General features: G+C 35.9%; 1 protein-coding gene across 2 annotated transcripts in view; it reads left to right on the top strand.

The window, feature by feature from the left end:
* LDLRAD4 (low density lipoprotein receptor class A domain containing 4) overlaps positions 1 to 19,598 on the top strand; it is a 607,914-nt gene that overhangs the window by 302,382 nt on the left and 285,934 nt on the right. For both annotated transcript variants that reach the window (XM_036740198.1, XM_036740206.1), the window contains exon 4: positions 7,787 to 7,927. In XM_036740198.1, the coding sequence (XP_036596093.1) occupies positions 7,787 to 7,927 (141 nt within the window). The remainder of the gene's footprint in view (positions 1 to 7,786; positions 7,928 to 19,598) is intronic.

The following is a 19,598-nucleotide window of genomic DNA, read 5'->3' as shown; positions in this document are numbered from 1 at the left end:
GCTTTACTTGTATATTGTGGATTTCTCACCTATCATGATCAGAGAGTTTTAGAGACATTAAAAGAATTCTTTCCATAGTATAAAAGAAGTAGGTACTATCACTGAGATGGATTTGGAGGTCATTAAAAACATTCTCACTAATCATCATGGGGACTTCTATCTTAACCTTATTAGAGGGGAAAATACCCTTTTAGTAGGTTATATTCATCTTTCCAAAGGACAAGGATTATATTAATAAGGTCACTTAAAATACTTATTTTTATTAAATGCTCACATGGTAACTTAATTTATTGTACAGTTTAAACCTTAGAATTAAGTTCTCTTTTACTATAATTTTATGACTAGGAAAAACGGTGTTATATTTCAAGCAGGTCTCAGAGCATGAACCTCTGATTCAGGTGATTTTGAGTTGAAATTTCAACATAATTTGGTACTTTAAGTCAAGTATAAAAAACTTCTCTTTGCCTCATTCTTTAGTTTTATTAATATGTTCTAGGTAGTTTAAGGGCAGCTAGGTGTTTCAATGGATAGAGTACCAGACCTGGAGTCAGGAAGATCTGAATTTAAGTCCAGCTTTAGATACTCACTAGCTATGTGACCCTGGCCAAGTCACTTAACCCCTATTGCCTCAGCTCCTCATCTGTAAGATGGGGGCACACTGGAGAAGGAAACAGCAAACTGCTCTAGTATCTTTGCTAAGAAAACCCCATGGGAAGTCCATGAGGTCATGTAGAGTCAGACATGACTGAACAATAACAGCAGTGTAAATTGAACCCTTTATAATTCATTGAAAACTTAGAAACATTTACCAAGTGCCTATTACATGTCTGAAAGACGCTAGGCTAGGAGAAAGGTGGAAAATGACAACCCCTTGCATTCAAGGGACAGGGCATCTCGCTTTTTCTCAGACTTCCTTATCTAGTTCTAACCTCTCTCCTCACCTCCACATTTGCATCTCAAATTGAATGTCCCAAAGAATCTCAAACTCATCATATCCAAAATTGAAGTCTTTATTTCTCCCACCACTCCCTCCTCTCTTCCTGACTTTCCTGTTACTGTTGAAGGTGCTTCCATCCTCCCCGTTACACAGATTCAAAACTGAGGTGTCATCCTCAACTCAATCTGTTGGCAAATCCTTTTGGTTCTACCTTCATTTTAACATCACTGATATATATTCCCTTCTTTCCTCTGATGCTGCCACTACCAGCCATGAGATGATAAGACCTAGAGGTCATCATTAATGAAAAAATAGGATCATTAGAAGATAAAGTATAGTGAGTAGAGAGCATGGCCTGGGAAAGACACTTAGGAGATAGTAGTACTTAAAATATTCAGAGGGAGTATTATCAGGGTCATTTTTGTAGGTTAGTCTAAATTAGTGTCAAATAGTAAAAGGGCCTTCAAGCTCTACATATTGATTCCTGTAGTTGGCATGTTCATTTAGAAAACCACATATTAACATTATCTATGTCCTGTTTTAATTTTATTAATTTTGTTAAATGTTTCTTAATTACATTTTAATTTGGTTCCTCCCCCTTTTTGTAGTGTTGCTGGTGGCAATGTGGCTACAGCAGTGGTTTTGACACCTATAGTCTAAATTAATTCACATGAACTTTAGAAAATGGTGAATTCTTTTTTGTTAATTTGGGTATTAAGAACATAATTTTAATATTTCAGTATTTACTTACATTAAGAAAACCACCCTCCTAATAGCAAGCCCTAAATTTTAATGGCAGAAATAATAGAGCCCAAATCACTGTACATTTTCAGGTTTGTGAATGATGGAAGTGTGAATTGAATAAGATAATGTTGCTATATGAATTTAACAGAAATAGCTAACATCATATCCTTTGCCAATTCACACAAAAAGGCTGACTTTACAGCTACGATGTAATACTGTATATAGGTCCGTATTTTATGACTGAGATCATATCTGTGAAAACTAAGACTTTTAAAAAAAGTGTAAGACAAACTCACAACTTTTTTTTCCCTGCTTTTTAACCAATAGAATTTTAAAAGTGCCAATTGGATTGAAATTAGTCAGTAAGATGCATAGTTTTCCCCTCTTGGAAGTCAAGGCTGAACACTGAGCTTCAAATCATATTAAAATGTGGTTTTAAAAGTAATTAGTTCAAGTTATTGCCCTATTGCAGCTTGCTCACAGCTTTATACAGAAATTCGAAATTCACATGAAATTCTCAAATAGTCAAAAGCCTTCCTAATTTGAGAGTCTTAAACTAGTTTTATTCTTTTTAAAGGCTTGAAAAAAACCCTGGGAAAATCTTTGTACATTCTGCATTGGGCATACATACTCCTCTCCTCCCCTTCATCTTCCTCAGAACTGAACAATCTTAGCTGTTGGTGGCTACAATGATATTTAATTTGGCAAGTATTAGAAATCTTTTCTTTGAGTTACTATGTCTTTAATTTCATTTTCATTAGCTGTGAGACCTTGGGCAAGACTCTGAACCTATATAAATCTCAGTTTCCTCACACATAAAGTGAGGTTTTTAGAATTAGATGATTAAAAGGGGTCCTTCCATCCCTAAAATTTCACGAATCTATCAGAATTGGAAAGTAAACAAAATTATTTGGAGACTTCATATAGGAAAACTCAGAATGATCTTAAATTTGGAGTGAATGCTATGTTGGACATAAAATCAACAAGCCAAAGTCTTTGAAAGTTGAGACTTTCATTTTTATCACCTCTCCTATACCTAGCAGAATACCTTAGCATATGGTAGATCTTAATAGATTCTCATTGCTTCAGGGATGAGAAACCCACAGCCTCGAGGCCACATGACTGAGTCAAAGAAAATATCCTTTTATTAAGGGGATTTGTTCTGCGAAGTTTGGATTTAGTCAAAGGGCCACACTTGAGGACCTAGCAAGCCACATGTGGCCTTGAGGCTGCAGGTTCCCCACCCCTGGATTAAATGATTTTTAGTATCATAGAATTAAATCTGTAAGGGATATCTGAGATCATGTAGTATAACCACTTCATTTTACAAATGAAGAAAAGGAGTTTGTGACTGGTCTCAGTTCACAGAGGTAGCAAAGTGTGAGATTTGAATGCAGATCTTGTGACTTCAAATCCAGTCATCTTTACGCTTTACCAATAAAGAAGGTACTGAAATCTGGCTTAAGTTATGATGGATTGCTCAAAAGGAGGCAAATGTTTTAGAGTATGGTGGCAAAGAAAGATTTCTTTCTTTTCTCTGGACATTTCTTTACATACTGTAGTTCTTTGGGGAAGAAAAAATAGTTTAAATACTACAAATATTTTTGTTACTAAATCTACATTTCCTTGAGGAAATCCAGCGGTTCTTGGTTTATTCATTCTTTCACCCATCCAACCACTGTACATCTGAAAGTCATCATAGATTTGTCACTAAAATGTTTCTGACATTTAAAAAATCTTGGTTTCTCTTAGTTACTGACTTGGCAGAACTATCAAACAGTCTTCACAAGAAAAGAGGAAAGCTTAATAAGAGAACAAAAATTCTCTTATTCTTTTCTTTCCATGACCTTTCAGTTTGGCTGCATTTAAGCACTTTCCCTGGCTTCTGATACATCAGAATCGGGAACAGTTGTCTACTTGGTTCCCCAAATGTCCCTAGCATCAATATTACATGATAGAGCTTCAGAAACTGAACGTTCCATCGCATGATTATCTATTAACCTCTGTCCGTGATCAGACATTTTTATTTGTATGTAGGTATAGAAAATATTAATTAAAATGATCATAAGTATGCTGGAATCCCAATAAAATTCTATGTGGAAAAGTGTGAAGTTCAGTCTAAAGCAGATTTGTCTCGGTGCTCTTGAATGGTGGCACAGTAAATTGATTGAGCACCAGCCTTATAGTCAGGAAGAACTAAATTCAAATCCTGCCTCAATCTCAAACTAGCTCTGTGACCCTGAGCAAGTTTGTAACATCTCAGCCTCTGTAAAATTCATCTGTAAAATGGAGATAATAGCTTCTACCTTGCAGAGTTGTTATGAAGGTTAAATGAGTTAACATAGATAACTTTAGAGTGCTATATAAATGCTAGCCATCATCATCATCATCGATTATTATTATGTCTCATCTATAAGGTAGTGCCATAGCACAAGACCTTGAAGACATTATAGTAAAAGGCTATGTATCTTATATTTTATTTGGGGAGTTGATACAATTTCCTAATTCAATTTTGATTTAAATTCACCTGTAAATGATGTAATTTTATTTAATATAAACTAAGTTAATTATAATTCAAATGGTAATTAATTTGGATTCAATTAATTTGGAATTTGAGATTGATTGAACTGTCAACTTTTGTGTTATCTATGAAGAGAGTATTTGTCAGGCAAATTAATAGTGCAATCTTATTTAGACCATGGTAGGCAGTAAAGAGGAAATAGGAGGTCTACTTAAAAGAGCAAACTAAAAATACAACAACCAACAACTTTAGCTTCTCATTTGTTTGGAATGCAAACGGAGACTAATTTAAACCCTCTTGACTGTTTGTGAAAGCCAGATCTTGGAGTGGGGTTGGGGGGGTGGGGAGAACAAGCTTTAGTAGCTAGCAGTTAAGTGGTAGCCATGATGTATATACATGTAAGAACAAAATAATATTCCATTGAAAATATGAGTGGTGGTATGAAATAATGGGGAGGGGACAGTTAGGTGGTGCAGTTGATAGAGGACCAGGCTTAGAGTCAGGACAACGCGAGTTCAAATTCAGCCTCAGACACTAGCTGTGTGACCTTGGGCAAGTCATTTAACCCTGTTTGCCTCAGTTTCCTCAAGTATAAAATGAGCTGGATAAGGAAAGGCAAACCACTCTAGTATCTTTGCCAAGAAAATTCCAAATGGGATCATGAAGAGTCAGATATGACTACTGAACAACAATCTCAAATTAGAGAGAATTTTCTGTATTTTTCTTTCATTCTGTTTCAGAGATCAGCAGAGACTTAAAAATAATGTTTTAGCTCCAACTCCACATAGGTTACAGTAATAGATGATTTGTACTGCACTACTTTTAGATTTGAGTTTGATTCAACTGTAGTATTATCCCCCCTGTTTTCAATCATCATTTCAACAACTTTGGGAGTATCTGTTTTTGGCTAATGTACTTTTCATATTTGATATTTAGCCAAAGTCAAAAACTTCTTTTGGAAAGCAAGAGGAAGCCTTCTCATCATGTTGACAGGATGGGGAAAAAAGAAAAAAAATACTTTTTCCATGACATAAAAAGTTATCACTTTATAAATGTGAACTCAAGAAGCTAGATTTTAAAATTTCTAGTCTATGGGAAGATATTGGCATGAGTGGTACTCTTAACACGTGGCCCTGTTCACTCTCAACAGACCGTTTCTCTAACTGGTAAAAAGGGCAGCCAGTGACTAGATCAGAGCATGTGCATCTTGGGATGTGTGCACATGTTATTAAAAACTAGGTCAGAGGCACCAGTTGGTTTTTTCTACACTCATTTCATAGAAGCATCTGCCCCTAGAATTTTAATACAAGTGTTTGCCTACCTCCTTTATGTAGTGTTCCCTAAAGTGCTTTAAAGACATAAATTCCTTCTCTCTGCAATAGGTAAATGGCGTATTCTATATTATTCTTTTTGCAGAAGAAGAAATTACACTATATAGCAGCTAAGAGACTTGTCTAATGTGGTACCATGAGTCATTAGTATAAATGATAGCAGGGCCCATAATTCCATTCAGTGTTATTTGCAATCATAGAATTATGGGATGTTTCAACAGTAAAAGACCTTGAAGATCATCTAATCCAACTACTTCCTGATTTTTCAGATGAGGAAATTAAAGATAAAGGAGATAAGTGACTAGAAGAAACACTGAAACTCCTGACCACCAATCCTATGCATTCTTTTTTTTTACATTTATTTATTTTATTTTTAATTTGTGGAATTAAACAAGCATTTCCATAGCATAGTATAATAAAAACATATGATTGCACATGAAATTACACATCCATTGTGTACAATTTGCTATTCCTTTTAAAGATATAATAAAGTTATCATGTAAATTATGTAAAATCATTCTATTCAAATTTCTGTTTATCAGTTCTTTCTCTGTGTGCAGATTGCATCTTTCCTCCTATGTCCTTTATAGTTAATTTGGGTATTTATAATAGTCAAAATGGCTTATTTGCTCAATGTCATTCTTAAAACATTATTGCTGTTACCGTATACAACATTTTCTTGGTTCTGCTTATTTCACTCTTCGTTATTTCATGCAGGTCTTTCTGTGTTTTTCTAAGATCATTGAGCTCATCATTTCTTATAGCACAGTAGTATTCCATCATAATAATATAACACAACTTGTTCATCTATTCCCCAATTGGTGGGCATACCTACAATTTCCAGTTCTTTGCCACCACAAAGAGGGCTGCTATAAACATTTTAGAATATATAGTTTCTTTTCCTTTTTCCCTAATCATCTTTGGAAATAGACCTAGTATTGGTATTGCTGGGTCAAAGGGTGGACGGGTAGTTTAATAACTCTTTGGGCATAATTAGAGATTGCTCTCCTAAATGGTTGGATCAATTCACAATTCCACCAACAATGACATAGTGTCCCAATTTTTCCATATTTTCTACTACATCACACTGTTTACTACTGGTGATTCTAGAAAGCATTGAGCTGACATTCTCTATGACTATTCAATATAAAATTCACAATGAGAGGCAGTATTTGCTCTACTGAGAAGACTTACTGATTTTGTGTTGATTTTGTAAACAGAAGACCTGGGTTCAAATCCTGCTCTGTTACTACCTACGTGACCTTGAGCAAGTCACTTAAGTTATTGACTTAAGCGTCCCCAGCTGTAAAATGTGGGGCTTGAAATAAAAGACCTCAAAGGTCTTTTCTGTCTCTAAACTTATGATCCTATGTCATTAGACAAATATCCTATGTATACCCATAGAGATTTAATTATCTTTTGTTTTCTCATTTTAAAAGCAACTTGTACCTAAAGGAGTACTTTGTTAAGTTTGAAAATATATTTTAAAATCTAGTACAAAATGATGATTTTTTTCAGTAGTGATTTCCACTCTCCGCCCCCCTCCTCAGGGTCAGAGAGTACAAAAAGTAGAAATTTGTGATATGATTCTCTTTTATATTGATGATACCTTTATTACCATACTTTCTAGATAGTTTGGTGCAGTATAAGTTGTAAATTTTTTTCAGGTTTTCCATTAAAATCATTATCATCATACTGTGCATATGAGGTAGGTCATTATTAAATCTAGTTTTCTGCAGGGATGGATAAAGAGCTGCATTTTTTTTTCCCAGGGCCTCACAGTAAGCCAAGGCACATTAGTTTTATAAGCTTCCCCCTACCCACCCCCCTCAGCTCTAGAGTTTCAGGGGCCATTTTTTGCAGATGCAACTAATACCCATGTTCTCCCCATTGTTACAGGTATGCCAGTGCATCAAAGATGTTTTTAAATGGAAAGCAAAATCTCCATTGCACCAATGTGTGCCAGGGATGCATATAGGACAAAAAAGGCAGCCCCTGTGTGACTGACTTAGTGCTATTGTGTCAGAAATTTATGGAAGCCCAAGTGCTACTGAGAAATGAGCAAGTTGTACTGTCCTGTGAATTTTTCAGAAAGGACTTCCATACTGATTATGGCTCTTCGTTTTTGCCACGCAGAAAGTGCACATTTCCTTGACACCTCCAGACAGGCTCAATCACCAAATAATTTTTCATGGCTCAAAGGAAAAAAAAACTCAGCACTGACTATGTCCTTATTTATTTCCTCTTTTTTAGAGTGCAAATTCACCTGCACCAGTGGTAAATGCTTGTATCTTGGCTCGCTGGTCTGTAACCAACAGAATGATTGTGGGGATAACAGTGATGAAGAGAACTGTCTACTGGTGACCGAACATCCTCCTCCTGGCATCTTCAACTGTAAGTGCTTCCTTCTTTCTGAACTGGGTGCGCCTTGGTGAGGTTTATTGTGAGGGTGTTTGGAGGGACTGGAAATGGTGATGAGCCAGCAGATGAAGGAATGGTGCTTTAAGGTGCTTTAAGGAAGAGATTTGTGTCTTCTGAGAGGAAGTGATTTCCTTGATTATGGTATTGGAAAGGCGGAATTCTGTTTTCAGAGTTGGTCAATGGCACTGCATCTTATAGTCCACTTTCAGAATTTTATCAGGGAAACTGTTGGCTAAATTTGATTTTAGTTTCTAGTTCATCCAAAAGCAATTATTTGTAGATTTGTTGTTTTCATGCCAGCCATACTGAAATCATAAATAGTATTTTTTGTAAAGAATCTGTAGATAGTTAAACAAATAATAATGTTCCTAAAACTCCATAAATTTCAGTGGATAAAATAATATATGAGATAATTTTGAAAACTACACAAATCAGCAAACTTTTAAAGAGAGGCCTGATGAACAGTTATTTTTCTGTTTTTAAGACAATGAGTGAGGCTTTCTTGGCTTGTGATTCCTTCTCCCTGGCTCATCCCATTGGGTCATTAAGCATTTTTTGAAGATGAAAACAGTGGTCATAGCCTAAGGTTCTTTGATTCCGTATGAAGAGAAGGGAGAATGAGGACATTTTTGAAACATGGCTGAAAATCTCTAAGAATTTCAGGAAGAATGATTGTATTGTTCTTTGTGGTTCCTTATTTCAAATGACTTGGCCTTGGGGGTGAGAATCTTTTTGAAATGCATGTCCTGAGAATACTTTATATATCACTAAGTCTTTTCACATGATTTTCATTTTGAAATAATTTCATGCTGCACTTAGGAGTTTCCCCTAATTTAAAATTCCTTATTGGTATTATTTGGAGAAGTGACATTGAAGTAGAACATTCTTTGATTTTGCTACTGAAATGATATATTAATGCTAACAATGGAAAAAAAGAAGCAAAAAAGTTACTGTTTAGTACACTGTAAATTTATTTTGGGCTTTAAAAACTCAGAAAATTGTACACAATTTAAACCATTATGTTTATGATTCATGCATAAGAGCATTATTTTGGGGTATGTAGTCCCATGAGCCCCCAAATTTATTTATTACACATAATTGTATTTTCTTATATTGAGTTTTCTCAAAATAGGACTCATCTCTGTCATTTGAAAAGTTTATTTAATGTTGGTTGTATGTTTTCTTAGTGTTCTATCAGACTTTCATTTCTGATTGTTTTATTTTTCATGACAGGCTTTTGTAATATGTCAAGGGTAAAATCAGTATGAAATGTTTACTATGTGCCAAGCACCATATTAAGTGCTGAGGATATGAAATAAAAAATAGAGGCCCCTGCTCACCAGTAGCTCAAACTCTCTTAATTGGGGGAGATAACACATAAAAGAATTCAGCTGCTGGGAGAACAGCAAGGCCCAGAAATCCTCATGTTACAGTGACAGGGTGAATGGTAAGGCTCAGAATCTCTTAAGTTGCATCATGAAGTTTGATGATAACCTGAATGTCATTGAAGGCACAGAGGCAGGATTGTTGATAAGGCCTGGAGGACATTAATTCATAGTGGTTGGGTGTGTGATATGGTGACAGAGCTTGCTGTATTCCTAAATGGATCATGGAAGATCCACCCAGTATACTAGGGACCTACACCTGCTTCTTCTATATGATGGGGAGAATATTGGTGGTAGAGATCAACTTGTGTTATAGCACATGGCTGGAAGTCATTGAAAATACTACATCAAAAAATTCGAAAAAAAAAATACTACCTCCTCTGTTATCAGGAGTCAAAGGCTAGGTTCTTTAGGCAACACAATATTTTGCTACATATGGAGAATTCAAATTGGAGACATATCTCCTTATTCAATTTTGAGCTGAGTTCACAATCATAAATATGTATTTGTGGGTGTGTTTTAACACACACATATAGAGAGAGACCTGGCCCTGTGATTTCATTGGTATAGGGAATTCACAGCTGAGGACACTTCCTCTGCAAATGAAAGTCAGCGCCTTCTCTGCAGCCTATAGGAGTTGATGAAAGCATTGAGTGGTTCAGTAACTCATTCAGGACCATACAGCCAATTCTTGCAAGAGGTGGGATATGAATCCAAGTCCTCTTAGCTCTGCAGTAACCGCACGTCTAGTTGCACATTACTTTCTGAGTAACTGCTTTTTTATCCACTGCCCATGTGGATGTTCACAATAATTTCTTTTGCAATTGTTATGAATTTCACTGTGGAGGCTTTGAAATGTCCAGAGGATCAATGTGACTTGTACTGTGCATAGATAGTATCCTGTTTAAACTCTTTTTTAGTGGGGAGGAAGAAGAACATTATTATAACTAATCCAGAATGAAAATCATGCTGGCTATACATTATTTAAAATTATCTTTCAAAATACTTTATTTTAGATTAACACACAATTAATTAAAATTGTGATCTCATTGTTATCAAACTACAGTCTCTTTATTAGTATTTATCCTCCTTTCTCTCCCCCCCACCCCACATCAGTCTTCTTTCTCCATTCTTAGGTTACATACGTAGTCCATTTTCAAAAGTACAAAATTTAAATTTCATTTTAGCGAATAAATGAGTCTGTTGTAGTCTTTAAATGACAAGTGAATTTTTTTACTAGTAGTACAGACCTTATAACCAAATTGCTTTATTTGAGGATTTTTATACAAGATTTGGCACGTATAGACATTACTATTCCATTGCTAACCAGAATTCTCTCTATTCTAGGTCACTATATTTCCTCAAGGCTAAAACGTATAAGCCATGTTGTGTGGCATTTCTAGCCCTTCAGGTCTTCAACCTACCTTTCCAGATTTATTTCCTGTTCTTGCCCTTTCTGCATTCTACACTCCAGCCAGACTGGCCCTGCATGTTCATTCCAATCTAGTGCCATTCTCCGAGCCTTCATCCGTATAGTTCTCCCATGTCTGGAATGTGTTCCCCTTACCCGTGCTACTTAGAATTCCTAACTCCCTTCAAGTTTCATTTCAGGTGCCTCCTCCTCAACATTCCAGCTATCAGGGTTCTCCCTACACTCCTGGAAATTAATTCTTTGTATTTATCATATATGGTCATGAAGTGGAATGAGGACAAGGATTCCTTCAGGTTTTGTCCTGGTATACCTAGCACCCAGAATAATAGTTGGCACTTTAACGAATACTTGCTGAATATTTGTGAAACCAAGAGAAAATGCTGATTGTGGCTTACTTTCTTATAGTAGATTGTGCAGAATGACCTCTAAAGGGCCTCCCAACTTAAAGATTTGGGGATTTTAGGAAGACAACTTAAAACCAACATCTTATTGGTAGCAATTTATGATGTCCCAGTTTGAAACTTTGCTTAGTAGCTGTATTACTGTTTTGGAAACTGACTTTTGGGTATGACTAAATTTTAGGGCCGCTTTTAGCGTAACAAGAATTTTCTAAAATAAACACATCTAAAAATGAATTGACCTGGAGATTGTTGGTTATATTCTTCCTACTTTTTTCCTGTGTGTGTTTTAAGGGAATGTAATTAAGGTTAGTCAGTTGTTTATCATTTGGAGCCAGTCATCTCTAAGTTGCTCGGCCAGCCTTCCCATGTTCACTGGCTTTCAGCAGGTTCTATTCCTCCCAGGGCCAGTAACCAACAGAAACTGTGGTCTGGTGAGTTCTGTGGTCCTTACCAATGCCTCGCAGAGCAAGGAAGAGGTTTCAGCTGGGATATTCTTGGACAGGCTATGGGGTGAGGGTGAGGAAAGAATGGTAATTTGAGCAATCCAAGGGGTGTTGCTTAACCCCCCCAGGCCTCAGCTTCCTCATCTGTAAAAGTGCAAGGGTTGGATTAGCTGTCACCTGATATCTCTTTCTGCTCTAGATTTATGATCCTATGAGCTAAAAAGGGCCATGAGGTTGCAATGTCAAAACCCCAAAGTCAGTAGCTAGGATTGAATCTGAATGAATCAGAGGCAATAGGAAGTTCAAAAAGTTCAAAAAGGAAGCCAGACCAAAAACTAGGAGTGCCATCAAGGTCTGTGGGAGGCATGGTCGAGGGTGTAGGAGTCAAAGGCTAGGTTCTTTAGGCAACACAATATTTTGCTACATATGGAGAATTCAAATTTGAGACATATTGTACTATATGGAGAATTAGAGTTTGTGACATTCACTGTTCTTTGGATTCATATAAGATTAAGCCTGGCCAGGCCCCATAATCCAGCTATCTCTGAATACCCTTCTACCGGAGAGTTCTTGGTACTGATGCTACCACTCTCATTATTTTCCATAGCAACCATGGACTCCACACAGTGGCAGAGTATGTTATTTGAGGGTCACTTTAATTTCTGGATTTCTCATTACTGATTTGCTCTTTGATCTATGAGACCCTTTGAAAGTGTTAGTCCTGCTTAGGCTGGACTTTGCCTGCCTGCAATCGTGCCTGCTTGTTGATAAATAGGTGGATCAGTCATTTCAGTTTTGTGAAAATGTGCATGGCCAAGAACTGGAAATTAAACTTTGGCATTGATTTAATAGGAGATGAATATTCTGTTCTATCCCCTCCCTTCTCTGCCCTCTCCCCATGAACTCCACCAGGTAAGGTTACAGAACAAAGCAAGATTCATTTAACAAGCTGTGGCTGTGTTATAAGCTGTACGCATTTGTAGCAAACATGCCTGCTTTAATAAAATAACATGGCATTTTGAATGAATGCACAAACTCATTTGGGGTAACAGATGGACAGTATGCATTTCATGTTGGATTAGTTATAATAACAGTATTCCCCTTTCTCCCCACTAAGTCTTTTATTTTATTTTTTCTCAATTGCATGTAAAAACAATTTTTGAGTTTATTTAAAAAATATTTGAGTTCCAAATTCTCTCCCTCCATCCCATCCCCTCTCCACTATTTTTTTCTTGAGAAGGAAAGCGATTTGCTATAGATTATACACGTGCAGCCATGCAAACCATATTTCCATATTAGCCACATTGCAAAAGAAAACAGACCAACCCCTCCCCTCCAAAAAAAAAGTATACTTTGATCTTCATTCAGACTCCATCAGATCTTTCTCTGGAGGTGGATAGCATTTTTTAATCATAAGTCTTTTGGAATTGTCTTGGAACATTGTATCACTGAGAATAGCTGAGTCATTCACAATTGATCATACAGTACAGCTGTTACTGTGTGCAGTGTTCTCCTGGTTCTAATCACTTCACTTTGCATCAGTTCATATAAGTCTTCCCAGATTTTTCTGAAAGCCTCCTGCTTGTCATTTCTTATAGCACAATAGTATTCCATTACAATCATATACCACAACTTATTCAGCCATTCCCCAATTGATGGGCATCCCCTCAATTTCTAATTCTTTGCCATGACAAAAAGGATAAAAAGGTGATTTAGAGCATTTTTTCATATGACTATGGATAGTTTTGAATTCTTCAGAAAACTGCCTATTCATATCTTCTGGCTATTTTTCAATTGGGCAATGACTCGTATTATAAAACTAACTCAATTTTCTGTATATTTGAGAAATGAGGCCTTTGTCAGAGAAACTTGCCGTAAAAAATTTTCCCCATTTTCCTGCTTTCCTTCTAATCTTGTTGGCATTTGTTTTGTTTGTACAAAACTTTTAAAATTTCATATAATCAAAATTATCCATTTTACATCCCATAATGTTTTCTCTCTCATTTTTGGTCATAAATTCTTCCCTTATCCATAAATCTGACAGTTAAAATATCCCATGCTCCCCTGATTTGCTTATGATATGAGCCTTTATGTCTAAATCATGTCCCCATTTTGACCTTACTTGCTATATAGTATGAATGTTGATCTATACTTTTTTTCTGCCAAACTGCTTTCCAGTTTTCTCAAATAGTGAGTTCTACTCCCAAAAGCTGGGATCTTTGCATGTATCAAACATAAGGTTACCAACTATGGTCACTTACTACCTTGTATTGTATACCTAATCTATTCCACTGATCCATCATTCTATTTCTTAAGCAATGCCAGATTGTTTTTATGCTTGCCACTTTGTAACACATTTTGAGAATGGGTACTGCTAGACCACCTTCTTTCACATTTTTTCATTGATTCCCTTGATATTCTTGACTTTTTTGTTCTTCCAGATGAATTTGGTTATTTTTTCTAGGTCTATAAAATAATTTTTTGGTTGTTTGATTGGTATAACACTGAATAGGTAGATTAATTTAGGTGGAATTGTCATTTTTATTACATTGATTTGGCCTACCCAAGAGCAAAGAATATTTCCCCATTTGTTTAGATCTGACTTTATTTGCATGAAAAGTATGTGTAATTGTGTTCATATAGTTTCTGGGTTTGTCTTGGCAGGTAGACTCCCAAGTATTTCATGTTGTCTGCCATTATTTTAAATGAAATTTCTCTTTGTATCTCTTCCTGTTGGACTTTGTTGGTAATATATAGAAATCCTAATGATTTCTGGGGGTTCATTTTATATCCTGCAATGTTGCTTAAGTAGGTTAATCATTTTAACTGTTTTTTTTTTTAAGTTGATTCTCTGGGATTCTCTAAGTATACCATTGTATTGTCTGCAAAGAATGAGTTTTGTTTCCTCATTGCCTATTTTTATTCCTTCAGTTTCTTTTTCTTTCCTTAGCACTATAACTAGTATTTCTACTACATTATTAAATGGTGAATGGGCATCCTTGCTTTACCCCTGATCTTATTGGGAAGGCTTCTAGCTTATCTCCATTGCAGATAATGCTTGCTGATGGCTTTAAATAAATGCTACTTATCATTTTAAAGAAAGCTCCATTTATTTCTGTGCTTTCTATTGTTTACTAATAGACATGAGTGTTGTATTTTGTCAAAAGCTTTTTCTGACTTTATAGAGATAATCATATAATTTTTGTTGGTTTTGTCATTGATATGGTCAACTAAGCTGATAGTTTCCCTAATATTGAACAAGTCCTACATTTGTGGTATAAACCCCACCTGGTCATAGTGTATGATCTTTTGCGATACATTGCTATGATCTCCTTGGTAGTATTTTATTTAAAATTTTTGCATCAATATTCGTTAGAGAAATTGTCTATGCTTTTCTTTCTCTGTTTTTGCTCTTCCTGTTTTAGGTATCAGCACCATTATTATGTCATAAAGGGAATTTGGTAGGACTCTTTTTCCTATTTTTTTCAAATAATTCATATAGTATTGAAATTAATTATTCTTTAAATGTTTGATAAAATTCACTTGTGAATCCATTTGGTCCTGGTGATTTTTTCTTAGGGAGCTCATTAATGACTTGCTGAATTTCTTTTTCTAAGATACGGCTATTGAAGTACTCTATTTCCTCTTCTGTTAATCTTGGAAGTTTATATTTTGTAAATATTCATTTCACTTATATTGACAGCTTTACTGGCATATAATTGAGCAAAATAACTCTTAATGATTGCTTTAATTTCATCTTCATTGCTGATAAATTTTCCCATTTCATTTTTGATACTGTGAATTTGTTTTTCTTCTTCCTTTTTTAAAAAATCAAATTAGCCAATGGTTTATCTGTTTTATTGGTCCCCCCCCCCCATAAAATCAGCATCTAGTTTTATTTATTAGTTTAATGGTTCTCTTTTAATTTATTAATCTCTCTTTTGATTTTCAGGATTTCTAATTTGTTTAATTGGGGATTTTTAATTTATTCTTTTCCTAGTTTATTTTTAGTTACATGCTCAACTCATTGATCTCTCTATTTTATTTATTTTATTTTTTATTATATTTTATTTATTTATTTTATTAATAGATTTCTCTATTTTATTGACATAAACATGTAGAGACATAAATTTCCCCCTGAGTACTGCTTTGGCTATACCCCATAAATTTTGATATGTAGACTCATTGGTGTCATTCTCTTTAATGAAATTATTGATTGTTTCTAGATTTGTTCTTTGACCTACTCATTCTTTAGGATTAGATTATTCAGTTTCCAATTAATTTTTAATCTGTTTCATGCCCCCTTTTGAATGTAATTTTTATGCATTATGATCTGAAAAGGATGAATTTAATAGTTCTGCTTTTCTGCATTTGGTTTTGAGGTTCTTATACTCTAATACATAGTTTTTCTCAAGGTGCCATATGTAACTGAAAAAAAAGGTATACTCCTTTCTATTTTCATTCAGTTTTATCCAAAGGTCTATCATATCTAAGTTTTCTAAAATTCTATTGACCTCCTTAATTCTTTCTTGTTTATTTTTTTGGTTAGATTTATCTAGCTCTGAGAAGGGAAAGTTCAGGTTTTCTACTACTTTAGTTTTACTGTGTATTTCCATCCACCAGTAACTCATTTAACTTCTTTAAGAATTTGGATGCTATAACATTTGGTACATATGTATTTAGTATTCATATTACTTCATTGTCGATTCAGTGTAGAAATGCTAAATCTTATATTATCTTGACTGTGGCTCCATGATAGTTGAATTGTCTCTTTCTGGTTGTGTGACATATTTTCACTTGACCTGGGAATCCTGGAATATTGCTGTAATGTTCTTGGAAGTTTTCATTTTGGGATCTCTTTCAGGAGGTGATTGATAGAATCTTTTAATTTCTATTTTGCCCTCTTGTTCTAGGCTATCAGGGAAGTTTTCTTTGATAATTTCTTTAAATGTATATCTAGGCTCTTTTTAAAAAATTCATGGTTTCAGGTAGACCAGTAATTATTAAATTATTTTTTCTGCATCTTTTTTTTTTCCAGATCATTTGTTTCTTCCAGTGAGATAGTTCACATTTTCTTCTATTTGTTCATTCTTTTGATTTTGTTTTATTGTTTTTTGATGTCTCATGGAGTCATTAGCTTCCACCTGCCCAATTCTAATTTTTAAGGAATTGTTTCCTTTAGTGAACTTTTGTATCTCCTTTTCCATTTGGCCAATTCTACTTTTTAAGGAATTCATTGCTTCAGTGAATTTTTGTACCTCTTTTACTATTTGACTATTTCTGCTTTTTAAGAAGCTCTTCTCTTCAGTGGATGTAATATCAATGAAGTTGGGACTGTCTTATTGTTTTAAAATGATTAATTAAGTGCCTTAAGAGCCTTACTAGATGCAAAGCCCCAGGCCCAAACCCCTATCTACTAGGTGCTAAGCCTATGTGGGTGTGAAGCCCTCAAGGTCCTAAGGGGAGTTGCGAAGACCAGAGCCAATAGTAGGAGCCTGAGTTCTGGTCCCTCAGATGACATTTGATGATGGCTAAAGAGAGTGTAAAAAGAGAGAACAGAGCTATTTGCCTGGGGGCTCTCAGTCTTGGAGGCATGCTGATGTGGAGACTCTGAGAAGCTGTAGTTAAGAGCCCTCCAGCTTGTAAACCTAGATGTTGGGACTTTGTTAAACCCTGGTAACTATGCATTGAGATTTGAATCAGACAAGATCTGCCTGTTGATGTTTGTAATTTCTGTTTGTATTTGCCTTGTAGTTCAGGGGGCTGATCTTTTCCCCCTGAACTGTGAATGGTATTTGTATGTTTGATTAAACTGAGATTGTTAACCCCTTAAAGTTGTTTTCCTTAGAAAAGCAGATCAAAGAACCTGTGTTGGCAGCTTTCTGTGTGCTGGTTGTTGGTGGGTCTTACACCCCTACAGTAGCTGCTAGAAGATTGTTGCTACAGTGGATTTTTTGCTTCTTTTACCATTTAGCCAATTCTGTTTGTTAAGGTGCTATTTTCTTCATTTTTTTATGCCTCTTTTACCAAGCTGTTGAGTCTTTTCATTATTTTTCTTATATCACTCTCATCTCCCCAATTTCTCCTCCATTATTATTATTTGATTTTTAAAATGCTTTTTGAGCCCTTCCAGTAATTCCTTTTGGGCTTGTGTCCAACTTATACTTTTTCTTTGAGGTTTTGCATGTAGCTGTTTTCACTTCATTGTCTTCTAAATTTGTGTCTCAATCTTCCCTGTCACCATAATAGCTTTCCATGGTCAGGTTCTTTGCTCATTTTTCTAGCCTATTTCTTGACTTTTAACCTTATGTTAAAGTTGGGCTCTGCTCCCATGGTAGAGGGAGCACTGACTCAATGTTCAGGCTTTTTTTCCTGCTGTTTTCAGAGCTAGCTCTGGGGGTCTGTAAGTTTTTGATTCTTCCAAGGTGGTATGATCTACAGAGAAGTGTGGTCACTGTTCTCCTGGACTGTGTTCTGGTCTGTCCACAAGCACTCTTTTCTATCCCAGAATTTTGAGCAGGGCCCCTGCTCCTCTGAGGCCACTAGTACTATGTCCCTGGAAATGTGATTTAGGCCCCTGTTCTCCCTCACTTACAAGACCAGGGCCCCTGTTCCCTTGTGAGCAACTACAAACACTCTTCTCCACCCTGGAACTGTGACCAGGGTGCCTCAACCATGCTTATGCTTCTGTTCACACTGAGACTGAGATCCAGAACTATATGTGGGCAGTACACCATGGGCCTGTACCTTCTGCCAGCAAAGGGTCCCCTTGTAATCTTCTTCTGATCAATTATCTCGCCCCTTTACTTTCTGTGGACTAAGAGTGCCTTAAGCTGCTGCTGCTGCTGTGGCTACCTCCAAGGTCTACCTCCAGGCTGGACCACAAGCTCATTAAGATAGACCTTTCCCCGCTGACCCCTTAAGTTGTCTTGGGCTGAAAAATTGTTTTCCCCCAACCTTTTGTTGGTTCTGCTGCTCCAGAATTCTATTTGAGGCATTATTTTAAAGTTGTTTGGAGGGGGATTTGGGAGAGCCTTTACTCTGCCATCTTGGCTTCACTTTCCACATTAAGTCTTAAATATCATAGAAATTATTAAGTGTAAGTATCACACATTAGAGGAAGAACCTGTGTGTCACTCTTACTCCCATCACACCAAATGAAAGAATTCTCCTCCCCCTTTGGAACAAGAGAGAACACTGATTAGTTAGCTTTGTCCATTTTATTGCTAACTAGAGAGAACATCTATCTCTACGTTATTTGATTTTACTTAGTGCAGATCAAGGTAGGAATTTTTTAGCTTTCCAGATGAGCCAGAATCAATTTTCTCTATGTGTTGTTGGTTTTAGATATACACTATGGCTCAGATATCTTTTTCAACTACATCTTACTCTTTCATTTTTTTATTTGCTAAAGTTTAACATGAATTAAAGTAGATAATAAAAAAGTTTATTCCTAATGTTGCTATCCTTTCCCTCCTTTCCCCTTAGGAATCTCATCTTGACTGACACAGAGCTCTTGTGTTCTCTCACCTGTTTCTTTTCTTTACTAAAAATGTTCAGGTTTGTCTGCTTCTAATTAGGAAAACTTCATGTTTTTCTTTAGTTCAGTGAGGCTGATTTAATATGCTATTGGACCAGAAGGCATATTTGTATGGATGGATGGCTTTGGACTAACCTGGCTTTGAATTGGTTTCATTAGAAAGGAGTCTCATTTTATGCATCTCTCTGTGGAAGTAGAAAAATTCCATCAGGTCCAGATGACAGCTCTTTATAACACCGCTTCCCCCCCCCCCCCCCCCACTGCTCTGATTCAGATGTTTCCCGTTGAGCTCTTTCTTGAGTTGGTGTTAAGTCCGTATTGTAGGCATTATTCAGTAGTACACACCATGGACAGATACAAAGCAGCATTAGATAGTTCTCACCTAGATAAGACATATAGATATAAGGAAATAACAAATAATATAAGAGGATATCTGCAGTGTA

This window comes from Trichosurus vulpecula, chromosome 1, assembly GCF_011100635.1.
Source record: "Trichosurus vulpecula isolate mTriVul1 chromosome 1, mTriVul1.pri, whole genome shotgun sequence".
Classification (NCBI taxonomy): domain Eukaryota; kingdom Metazoa; phylum Chordata; class Mammalia; order Diprotodontia; family Phalangeridae; genus Trichosurus; species Trichosurus vulpecula.
This window is presented reverse-complemented; position numbering and strand designations above follow the sequence as displayed.